Source organism: Micromesistius poutassou (genome assembly GCF_964030765.1).
Source record: "Micromesistius poutassou genome assembly, chromosome: 6".
In the NCBI taxonomy this organism is placed as follows: Eukaryota; Metazoa; Chordata; class Actinopteri; order Gadiformes; family Gadidae; genus Micromesistius; species Micromesistius poutassou.
The window spans coordinates 19,388,406-19,400,636 of record NC_140276.1 but is presented as its reverse complement, the minus strand read 5'-3'; the positions used below and the strand labels follow the sequence as shown (position 1 = coordinate 19,400,636).

Below are 12,231 nucleotides of genomic sequence, written 5' to 3'. Positions count from 1 at the left end.
CAAGGCGCTCACACACGCACACACCAAGGCACACACACACACGCACATACCAAGGCACACACCAAGGCGCTCACACACGCACACACACGCACACACCAAGGCACACACACACACCAAGGCACACACACACACACACACCAAGGCACACACACACACACACACACACCAAGGTACACACATTAGGTGGCACTTAGAGAGAGAGAGACACACACACACACACACACTGACACACACACACATCTGCTCACCGATATACACAGACACTGACTGACTAGACCTTCTCCTTTAAGCTTTAAACTCTACAGTATTTCTGAATGCAGAGCAGTAAGCTCTGTTTGATGACCACGTGTTTCTATGTGCCTGCTCTCCAGGTCTGTTTAATGACCACGTGTTTCTATGGGCCTGCTCTCCAGGTCTGTTTAATCACCACGTGTTTCTATGGGCCTGCTCTCCAGGTCTCGGGCGGGACGATCAAGGAGCTGGCGGCAGCGCTGCAGTCGGTGGACAACGGCGTTGTGCTGAGCCTGCTGCAGGGGGCGCTGGTGGAGCGAGAGGCGTCAAGAGAGGCTGCCTCACAGCCGGGTGAGGACGCCCTTCTGTCGCGTGGTCCTGAAGCTCTTAGCCCTAGTCCCTGTGCTGCCACTGTTCCCGTATCGCCTTTGCATAACAATTCAGTCTGCGAAAGACCCAGGCGCCCGTAGTCGTCAGAAAACGTCTCAAAGAACCAACAAATCATTCTTTCCTTTTCTCTCCCCTCTGCAGCGGAAAACGCTCTGGCCCCCCTCGCCGACCTCAAGCTAGAAGCTCAGAACGACAGCGGGGTGTGTGACAGTGGGGTGGAGCTCTCCACACTCTGACTCCCTGATTGGCCGATCTCCCCCCCCCCCCCCCCCCCCCCCCCCACCGATCACTCCTCTGACTGTGTGGTCATTTTTTTTTTTACGTTTGACATACAGCCTCTCCATTGGTGGACAGCCTGGACAGCCTGCCTACTGCCGTCTGGTTACTGGACCCATTGGAGGAGGTGGTCCATTGTGTGAACACGACATGTCATAGTCGTGGGCTTCCAAAAAAACGATTGTGAACTGGACTCATTTACATGTATACAAAAACAGACTGTTGTAAGGATACACATGAAAATATTTTGTATTTTTAAAGTTTTAAACCTCAACGCGACGTTTGAATCCCATGCTGCATTTAAGTTTTTATTAACATCCCAATCCCATCATGGAATGGAGAAAGATAGTTTCACTGGCGAGCGTGTTTCCCTGTGGTCGGTGACGTATGGGAAGCATTTTGCAGTCCGCGGAGGAACAGGGAACATGGCCGAACACGGAACAATCACCAACTCTTTCATCACCTTCAACCTCTTGGAACAGTGAGACGACTTGAATGAACTGAACTTTAATTGCCTTTCAGTGTGGAGAATGCGGTCGCCGTGGTAGCCGGTTTTGTTCATTTTTTTTTAAATGATTTTGTGTGGAGCTGTCATGGAATACTGTCATTGTAAAACGCAAATTAAAAATAACCAATGTAATTTTTAATGGGATTGTTCTTGTTGCCATGATTTATTGATTTGTTTCATATCGATTCCCATAAGTTTGAAATGCATGAGTCAGCTCAGCTAAACATCTCCCAACACATTACCATTTCTATTCTGTAGTACAACTAAAAGGTCAAATAGTTTATTTACCCGACGAAACTCAACACCGTGACGATCTCCTGACTTCACTGCCCCCCTCATCAGACGGGTGGGGTGCAGTTTGTCAGATTTTGCTGGACAGAAACGTGCTTCTCTTGTTCCAGATTTAGCTCGAGCTTTGCTGAAATTTTCAGATTTATCAAATAAACACCCCTCCAAAATGCAATGCAATTTTCGTGTCACTTTTTCACATATATAAAATTAGAATTATATGTTCAATCGAAATAGACATTTTATATCTAAATCTAAATGCTGAGTCTAATATCTACGTTCTAAAGCCATACAACAGATGTACTAATTGGTTCTGACTCCTAACCAGTCGCACGGACTGATGCCAAAGCAGTGTGAGGATAAGTTGCTACTATAGTATATATACATAGTAGTATATATACATATGGGAATTAGCATATCTGTTGTAAGGATTTAGGATTTGAATATAAGATTTAGATTTATATATTAAATGTAGATTTAACATAATTCTTATTTTATATATGGGACAAAGTGACATGGAAGTAGTGTTGCAGTTTGGAGCACGTTTTTCAGCAGCAAAAGTTAAACGGCACCCGGTATCAGACACAGAACTTCTATTTGCGGATGCTTTTTTGTAGGCTACTACAAGTAACATAACATATGAGCAACTCACTGAGCAATGCCTGATGTTTGACTGCCAAGGGACCAGCAGCCCGACACTAAAAAACAGCTGATGGATTTCAGGATGTATACAATCCACAGCCTTGTACAGTACTTGTTTAAGGTCTTCAATGTGTGGGAGAATTCATCTCCTTGCCAATCGTTTAAATGTAATCCTATTTTAGCAGTAGACTTAAGAAATAAATACTTGATACAAATGATTTGATCAACAGCCAGCCTTCCGCACCGAAGCTACGTTTCACATTCATGTGAGGGACAATGCTGATGCAATGTATCAGAAGTCCAGGACCAGTCATGCTGTCGTCTTACAAATGAAGGGAGAGGAAAACCACAGGACAAGCGGATGTGCAATTTGTTCAACTTTATTGAGAAAAAAAAAACATCACATAGCAGAGCTATTAGTTGACCAATCAGCCTTGGAGAGCTTTGAATAAAATGTATTCAGTGCAACAAAAAAAAAGACAGTGTTGAGGATGACGGATAAACTAATGGCTCTCCGATCTAAAAACAACCCCCCCGGGGAGAACAATAAACAAACTAAAAATACAACCAGGAAGCAAAAAGAGAAAAAAAATAAGGAAAAAGTTCAACCTTAAAAGCAGACAAGTGTGCCTTTCACCTTGGAAGATCCATCCTGAGCAGCACATTCACCACTTTTAGCTTCCACATGCATTGCTTTCTTTTTCCATTTTATTTTTTAAATCGTGTTACCCTGCAGGTGGATTTATTTGTCGTATTTAGCAGTTCTTCACTCAAAACAGTCGCCTTTTTTCGTTTATATATTTTTTTTTACAGTTAGGTGTTGATATTATGAACAGCCTTCCAGGCTGGTCTGGTCTAGAGAGAGAGAGAGAGAGAGAGAGAGCATGAGAGAGAGTGAGAGAGAGAGAGAGAGCGAGAGAGAGAGAGAGAGCGAGAGCGAGAGATTCAGGGCTGAAGTGGCGTTGAGACACCCAGTGTTTGTTTTTACGCATGGCATGGAGGGGTGGGGGTGGAGTTGGAGTTGACACTGTCTTGTCAGTTCGGAGTGACTGCTCGGTTATGGGGGGGGGGGGGGGGGGGGGCTGTCATCGTTGAGTCTTTTCTTTTTTTTTAAACAGGTACATGCTCCTGGTACAGCTTGGCTTCTTTAAGGAAGCACAGAAGTGCAGATGAAGGTGTTTCGAAAAGTATTTGGGCACGGGCAGGTGGGGGGAGATGGGGGTGTTCAGGGCAGGGGGGTGATAAGGGGCACAAAATAAAGATGCATTTTTTTTAATGAGGGGTTGTGGCCAAATGGGCAAAAACGAACAGTAATTGACAGTTTATTCCAGCTATGACGAAGTAGAGGGGGGAGGGGGGAGGGGGGGGTGGGACCAGGAATCACATGGCATACTTCTGGGTCCATTCCCGAGCTGTCTTGTTGTACCTGAGGACAGAAACACAGCCAGAGCTCAGACGTGGTCAAGGAGCATCGAGGAAAATCACATGCGCTTTTAAGGAGCAATCTGCCAGTTGGCAAAAAACAACTGTGGCAATGTCCACCCGATATGATAGATCACGTGACCGTCCCACCCTGAGGACGGCACTGACTGGCAGGCTGCTCTGTCGGCATACATCTGAGTGGACACTAGCAGGAGTCACTATATGGGTCCATTTATAAATACACATATTTGGTGGTAAAATAGGGACCACACCACATCTGAATTACTATTAGCTGGGAGGCAATGACCAAACGAATCGTGAGAATTTGCTAGCTCAACAATCACAATCACGCAGCATCCAATTTGTGCTCATCTTAGGAAAGGTGTGGTTGGCTGGAATCATGACTTATAACATTCCAATGCGAGTCAACAGAGTAATGGGTTCATAATTGGACTTAATCGAAGAACGGCTGCATTTGTCATCATAGGTCATCATAGATCGCCCAGCTGTAAAATGTTTCTACGAGACACACAAGGACACAATCAAGGTGCTCTGCAAGGTACTACTTCCAGGCTCAAAACCATGACCACAACACCTCCTTGTCTTACAGGAAACATTCAAACGTACAAAAAAGGCATTTAGACCATGACCATGTTTTCCACACTAGGAGATGCTGGACCCCACTAACCGCTCCAAAATGACCCCATGCTTCGTGCTCGTCGGCACAAGCCAAACACGTCACAAAACCCCAATCACAAGCTTATCAATTCAGGAAAAACCCACAAACAAGCGCTTAGGTCTTTGAGGACAACATGGCAAGCTCAGCCCTCCAGGTTTTGGTAAAGCCACAACCAGGCTAGATTAGTACTGCAGACGGCTCTCGTCACTGCAGAGAGAGGGGTTTGAACAATCACACAAGCCCGGGCGTGTGGGCGGAGCCTTACCCTCACAGCATGGCGTACTTTTCTGTCCACTCTCTGGCCAGTTTATTATACCTGGGGGGAGTGGCGAGCAGGACAGGCTTGAGGGTGACTCTACCGCCCTCTTGTGGCTCAAGTGGACATGACCGTTCATAAGTGACCATTTTGTAACAGGGAGTGTGGGGGCAGGTCATGCCGAGTGTTGTTCTACTATTTATTATCCGTGGAAAAAAAATAATTGGTAGCGACTTGTGAAAGGGAGCGGGCTTTAACTTTGAAGCAACAATAACCAACAAATATGTTCTCCCGTCTTATAAAGCCTTCAAAGAACATTGTTCCCAATTTTTGTTCTATAGCCATTATTTATTTTGACACGCCCTTTTTTGGAAATGAGGTGCACTTTGAAGGACTTTATCAGCTAGTCCAAATTGGTTTCTTGCAACCACACTATCGAAGTGTACATAAGCACATCCTGGTGTGGGATTACTACAGTGCACGTGAACACACACCTCCAACGTGAGCATTCCCTGTGAAGCATGTGTTTTTTTTAAGTGGCAAGATTAAAAATATTGTAAGTAAGTAGCTGCATCAGTAGCTATATGGCCTTTAAAGGTTTGTGTCCATTATGACGATACGGACACATAAAGCTAAAATAGCCCATGTTTACAACATAAATTGTAGTCCCATTATAAAGCACATGTCTAGCCTAGTAGCAGTCAAATATTTGCGTGTCTTAGTATGTGTGGTGGGTTTGAGCCTACTTGTTGAGGTCTGTCTTGTAGATTCGGGCGATCTCTGGCACTAGTGGGTCATCAGGGTTGGGGTCACATAACAGAGAACAAATGGACAAAAGGACTGCAAGAGAAGAGAGGTAAACCGTAAGCATTGATTAACATCCTAGGACCTACGAATAACTCACATAAATGACCATTGCACCAAGGGAGGCAACATAAATATCTTAAGGATTGGCGGAATTTCAGGAAACCGTCGGCCAAATATCGACCACTGGATTTAGAAACTTGTTTAACCCAGCCAATTCGTTTTTTTGACATGGTCTTTCTCCAAGCTGTGGTACAGCTGACACACGTTAATAATGTACAAAATGGCATCCGCATGAGTCGCTTGAACACGTCATAGTACCACGACTACTACAGGATCTCTGAGTGGCTAAGAGAACCAGTATCTCAGAGCTGTGGTCCTGTACCGCTCTGACAGTAGAGCCCGACATGAACACTGCCAGTGTCAGGGGTTTTCATTCCCACTGTATTCATTTATATTCCATCAGACCTTGGCTTACAGACCTGAAGGGTTAGAGAAGAAACAAGCCGGTTTACCTTTAGAGATAGTTAACGCTGGGGACCACTGTGATCTCAATATATCCAGGCAGATGCTGCCGTTACTGTTTATATTTGGGTGATAAATTCTTGTAGTGAAGGCCACCTGTCAAAGAGAAGGATTTGTAAATGATCAGATTGATTAGATGAAAAAAAAAAAACACACTAAAGTAATAATGCAATGTACATGGGCTCGGTTACCCTTAGTGTCTATGCGAATGTTGTGATCGGATCTCACAGATGTTGCAGCCACACCTGACACTGGAATGTGAACTTTGCCCAGATATGTGATCAGGTCTCTTGTTCCCGGCAATTAATTAAATTAGTTCCTGGTATAATGTGGCACGGTTTTAATTGCCTTGTTTGTTATCCAATTGGATATGGCTCGAATCCATCAACAGTACACTGAAATCAGATCCATACAATGACCCAGACCACCTATGTATGAGACTTGTCAACTGGCACATCAGGTCATAATGTTAAACTTAGGTCAGTCTGGGAGTGTACACCTGACTGTTCCTGCGACCATAGACTGCAAAAAACGATGACCGTAGCTTCTTTGATGGCACCCATTTTTTTTTTACGCAGGACCATTTAAGGGAGATTTATGCCACCAGCAGCAGAAAGAATCCATACGAGACATGAATGGCAGCCTCGCACCAATCATCAGAAACTGCCAAAACTCCTTCGTATTCCATCCTAAATAACTTCTGTGTTATACATCAGTCTACAAGGCCCTCGCAAAACACTACTATGAAGATGAACTAGCTACTTGGATCCAAACTGAACAAAGAATACATGCAACACTTTGTAACACGGAAGTCAAATCACATTTCTTGTTGACTTGGCGGTGGGTCACGCTGCTACCACATACCATTTAAAGATAACTAAAGGAGGTAGGGTTGGGCAGCATCCATTTTTATCATACCTTCGTACCTCCTTGACATTTACCCGGGGTAACCGGTATTTGTGCAACAAAAAAGAAAGTAAAAGCTCAGCTGCTGGAGATAGAAGTCATTGTTGAGTGTATGACACCGTCCAGCCTACAATGCTGTGTGTCCAATATGTCCAATATATAGAACGAAGAATAGATAGGAAATAAGCACTCTTCAGCCATAGATTCTCGCTGAAGACACTTGACCGATGACACTTGTTGCCATGACGGATACCAATACATCGGTAGGCTGAATGGAGGTGATGCGTGGGTGGTGGTGGACGACTATGGATACAGGCAAATGCCCCAAAACAAATGAAATGCACAACCAAATCTCAACGAGTACGTGAGTCTTTTGCATGAGCCGCACAATCAATCGGTCATGGTTGCTGCTTGGTGCTGACGAGATCTGATCACAAAAGTGGCATGGAACGGTGTAACCGAGCCCCAAGAGACCATGAGACAGAAGACGTACCTTGGGTGGTTTAAAAGGATAATCTGTGGGGAAATGAATAGTGAGGAAAAATACTCCACCCTGGTAGGGACTGTCATTCTGCAGGGGAAACACAGCAGCAGCAGATCATCAGTCACCACCTTTAACAGCTCATCAATAGAAGTATATTTGATACAGGTTTAGCGAAATGTATACTTACAGGCCCCATAATAGTAGCTTGCCAGTGAAACACTTGGGAGGAAAAAGGAAAAAAGTTTTCACGGAAAGGCACTATGTACAAACCAATATTATCATTAATAAGAAACTTGGGGCTTGCAAAAAACTGATATGAGTGGGAGTCAAATCTTATAAATTGAGTCTTTGATGGTTAGCTGTGAAAAGAGCTTGTAAGAATCATGACTTTAATTTCTAGTTTGACTTAGAAAAACTAATTAGGACTTACAGTCATCCCCAACTGGGCCTGCAGAGCACTGTGCAGGGGGATCTCTGGACAGATCACTGAGCTCCTGGAGGAAACACAGAGACACAGGTCAACAAATACACACATCACGGTCCAGTGCACGCAAACACACAACCCACACAACATTCTTATACCATCGCAGCTTCTTACACAAAATCAAAGACTCTCAAAACAGACAAAATATCACCAAACACACTACAGTGGTACAATACAACATATGAAGCAAGGCGGAAGAGTGAGAAATATTGATCAACTCGCTTATCACCGCAGAACATTCCAGACTAGGGATGTAAATGATTAATCACCATTAAGAATTTAACCTATTAAACATGTCACCCAACAATGTATGCTTTATGCAACATTTCTTAAAAAATGGGTTAGAAAAGGCAGTGACTGCGGCCCATTTGACAGTTTCTTTTGGCAGCCTGATTTTGTGAATAAGGACATGCAGACAATAGCAGCCTTTTTGAGCGAGAGGCTTGCTTTGTTATTCGGTTTGTCTGTGCTTCAAGATTTTATGTTTCACTTAATCAATGTGGTGCTGGAATCGCTTGAAAAAAAAACTTAAACTGAGAAAAAATACGTTTTGTATCTCAATCATTAAATCGATAGTTTAATTGTTAACTATTAAGGAAAATGCTAAATATGCCACCCAATTCCAGACCAGAGAACGGTAGATGACTTAACTGTCAATCATAGCCGTGTCAGCAGGAGCCTGCCTCCACTGTCCACCAACATGTGACGTACATCAAACCAACAATTCAGAAACTCCAACCATACATTTTTTGGAAACAATAGAACAGAAGTAGAAGGAACATTGAGAACATTCTGGAATGACAGAGCTATTTTCCAAGGGCCACCTGTATGACCAGCAGTGACGTTGATCAGCCAGTACAACTCACCTCCAAAACCATAGATCGACTATAGATCTGGGGGGACACTGCCACGTCTCATCGTACACAGCCTTGTGTATGGCTCACACAACTGACATCATCTAGCACAGCCCTTTATCACCAGGTGTGTGACATGCAAAGCCTATAGCTATTCAAATAGGAAACAAAATGGTTTCCAGAGGCGCCGTGTAACATGACCAAAACAACAACCGCAAGCGTAGTTGGGTGCAACGCCCTCCACGCATTAATTACAGACCTACGGTTTGTTAAACCTCACATCAAAAATTACTTTCTTGGTGTTGGACATGCCTTTTTGCCTGACCTTTTCTTTAAAATATTGCCCGAATATCACATGGTTTTATTTCCATATTTTCCACATTTGTGCAGTTTCAGGGGGAAGGAGGAAAGCTCTATAATATTGCAATACCTCTTTCCATCACGCAGACCTTATTTCCAAGACAGGAAAATATGGTTGACCAGAGTACACTCAGACCAGAGCAGTTGATTTCAGAGTAGCCCAGCCAAACGGAAAATATGAGATCAAGGCTGAGATGAGATGGACATTGAGGGTTTACAAATTAAACTGAGAAAAGTTTTGTCAGAGATGTATCAAGTGAGATACACATACACAAAGGAGGCTTTCTCAGATGTGCTGTACAAACCGCATAGCGTGGATTGCCGGATGATTTCTTTACGCAAATCCATAAACACAGCAAAAGGACACCTAGTGTCTGATATCGACTTGCTATCCACCATCAGCTTCACACATGAAAACGAGCACACATTCTACGAGGTTTTGCTACACGACACCAGCAGAGCGTCTAAATCAATGGAACCATGCTACTATGTCCGCCGCAACACAACCACTAACAATCATATCGCATATTAGCTGCTTTCTTGTGGCCGTTCTAGTCTGTGAGGCTAGGTACAAAATATACTGGGGGGGGGGGGGGGGCGTCTTGTTTAATCTTGTAATGCAACTACATTATACAATCTAGGGAATTTTATGGTCCGTGTTGACACTCCATAAACGCACCTGTTGATGGTGGCACTCCCTGCCCTCCGATGGCCATAGCAGCACAATGCAACCAATTATGTGACGTTACATGTAACAATGACTATGCATTTTTGGTAGCCGCAAAGAAAAATGTAGGTATCTAAAATTAATTAATCCTATTTCAAGTGACTAACATTCTTGAAGTGCTTTAAAATGGATGCTTCCAATTCATTAATTCAAACTCAACTCATTGATCAGATAAATTCGGTAGATTCCTTCCCAATACAATTATTTTTAATGAAACCTATTTTGGTTTTGATGATGGACTTTGGCAGTCTCTTACCAGGCAATCAGACAATGTCAGATTCCAAGTCACACATTAAAATGCCAGAGATCCAAAAGACAAACTCAACCACAACCATTGAAAATTCTCATCCAATAACCAAGAGATCGGTCTTTAACCAACAAGTGAAATGGTTACGTTTGCAGAACAAAAACCTTGCTTCCTCCTTGTATCGGTTCCTCGACTTAAGCTACTGCACAAAGGAAAAATAACATGAAACAAGTCAAACAAGTTGGACCATGTAGACAATGATAACAGCCAATGTTTGTTAGTGTCATCAGGGAATGAGAGGGACGAAACTCTGGTTACCTTAAGAGATTCGGTCCAGCACATACATCTGGCTTATACAGGAATAACACCACATAACCCTCCATTTTTCTTACAGGTGTCAGGACCACCACTAAGAAGTCACTTAAACACACTCCAGGGAGGGCAACCACATTTAGTGTTTTAGTCTTTTACAAATATAAGAAAAAGAAAGATGCAAATTAAAGCAAATACTTTACTGGATTAAGCTGGGAGTTATACCATGGAGCAGGTGGGTAAGTGGCTCTGTCCTGTATTTAAGTCTTGCCAAAGGACCCGCCCTCATAATATCTCAAGGAGTCGTTTCATTACATTCAATGCCCACGTGACGTAACAAGTAAAATAATGAAAAATGAAACGCATAAAACTTGCGTAGTAGTGGGCTCACTGGAACACTGTAAATATGCAGGCATTAATGTGGAGGGCTATTTTTACCCCACAGGCATATTGGGGTAGGGTGAAGAGGCCGCACAGGACACCGTAGCACAGTGGGTGAAGACACTTGCTATGCCAGGGTTTGGATTTCAGTCTCCAGAAACCCCAAATGAAAGTTGTGCTGTGTGTTGGTATGTGACAGTCTTGCTGCTGTCATATCGCATTTCTGCTATAGCTTCACTTAGAGCTGAAAAAAGGGGGCAGGCATAAACACGGGCCCGGCGTTTCTGGGATGTGGTCTGTGCGACCTACAGACCCTCCACTGCATTACAGACGGGCCTGAACGTGAAACGTCAAAAAGTACACACAGATTACTGACAGAAAGATGGTTTAGTGAGATGCCAACGCAAAAATACGCCGGGTAGGCAGTGAGAAGCGAGACGGGGCAGCGGTGTGTGATCTCCGGCGGCTGTGCGGGGACCCACGCAGGGCCTCGGCGGTGAGGTCAGTGGAGTGGACCATTGTGTGGGACGAGGCGCCGCAGTGGCCCCAATGACTCCAGAATCACATTAACACACCGCCTCGACACACGCCGCCGTGACACCGCGGCCGGACGCCGCCGTTGTGCATTAACGCCGCGTACACATCCCCCCCGGAGCCCTTCATAGTCACCGGTGAAATGTGGTCGGGATGATGCAAGGCTAAGCGGGCTAGCGCTAGCTCCGCCACAGCGCTGACGGATGAGAGGGCAGCCGCGAATCAAGGTTTTAGCAGACGGACGGATCCGCAAGTGCGCGCTGTGTTTCGGATGAAGAGGTGTAAATGTGTTAGGGTGGAAACAAACAAACAGCACGTTACCTTATTAATTCGTTTTAAAGCCATTGTGTGTGTGTGAAGGGACCGAGTGTCGAGGAGGAAGAGGGTAGGCCAGCTAGGTACTGCTAACTAGCTAGCATCTAGGACTCGGCTGGCGTTGTGCGGCTCACTGGATACGATGGTTGCAAATAAATAGAAGTCACGTTTGAATCCGATTTCCCCTTTGCTCTGTGTACACTCAGCTGTCGCGTCGACGTGAACAAGATTAGCTTTCCAGCAACACCCAACCCCTGCTGTTCAGACAACAGAGCAGCGCAAACAACTCAAAATGTCTTCCGTAGCGGAACATACACCCGTGCTTATTCAGGGGTAGTCGATAGGCCCAAGGATCCGAGCGCATAGTGGGCGGTCCCTCGATCAGTTCATGTCCAATCATTAGTCGAGACGTGAAATAGGGACGGCATCTCATTGGTCAGGAACGGAGATAGGTGCCGCCTGCTGTACGTTCGGACCCTTGGAGCTTGCAAACTACAGTCTCTGAGCCAAATAACGTCAGTTAGTCCGCCACCGGCGCAATGTGTGCAATCTCAGTAGCTGGTAGCACCCATTACATGCCGATATAACTATTTTTAGGATCGTTTA

General features: G+C 44.6%; 2 protein-coding genes across 3 annotated transcripts in view; one reads left to right on the top strand and one right to left on the bottom strand.

Moving 5' to 3' along the window:
- Window positions 1-1,783, top strand: part of LOC311345120 (nuclear factor NF-kappa-B p105 subunit-like) — a 27,951-nt gene extending 26,168 nt beyond the window's left edge. The window contains 2 exon segments of the mRNA XM_084469491.1: window positions 456-582; window positions 763-1,783. Coding sequence (XP_084325617.1) covers window positions 456-582; window positions 763-857 — 222 coding nt within the window. The 3' untranslated portion in view covers window positions 858-1,783.
- A 916-nt stretch (window positions 1,784-2,699) lies between these two features.
- ube2d2l (ubiquitin-conjugating enzyme E2D 2, like) lies at window positions 2,700-11,959 on the bottom strand. Of its 2 annotated transcripts, XM_084469530.1 has the most exons (8): window positions 11,632-11,959; window positions 7,842-7,905; window positions 7,599-7,630; window positions 7,421-7,498; window positions 6,012-6,117; window positions 5,439-5,532; window positions 4,702-4,752; window positions 2,700-3,761 (listed from the first exon to the last, which is right to left on the bottom strand). In XM_084469530.1, exons 1-7 carry the CDS (start codon window positions 11,653-11,655, stop codon window positions 4,704-4,706), a joined length of 447 nt encoding a protein of 148 aa, XP_084325656.1. In that variant the 5' UTR covers window positions 11,656-11,959; the 3' UTR covers window positions 2,700-3,761; window positions 4,702-4,703. The 2 variants fall into 2 exon arrangements, with proteins under 2 accessions (XP_084325656.1, XP_084325657.1); XM_084469531.1 differs by lacking the exon at window positions 4,702-4,752.
- Between the last annotated feature and the right edge of the window lie 272 nt (window positions 11,960-12,231).

What these genes read in the sequence shown, in the direction of transcription:
- ube2d2l (XM_084469530.1), bottom strand. Translation starts at nt 11,655, where the DNA reads ATGGCTTTAAAACGAATTAATAAG. An exon ending in ATCCTTTTAAACCACCCAAG is followed by an intron (nt 6,118 to 7,420) that starts GTACGTCTTCTG and finishes TCTCTTTGACAG; the next exon opens with GTGGCCTTCACTACAAGAAT. An exon ending in AGCGTTAACTATCTCTAAAG is followed by an intron (nt 5,533 to 6,011) that starts GTAAACCGGCTT and finishes CTTCTCTTGCAG; the next exon opens with TCCTTTTGTCCATTTGTTCT.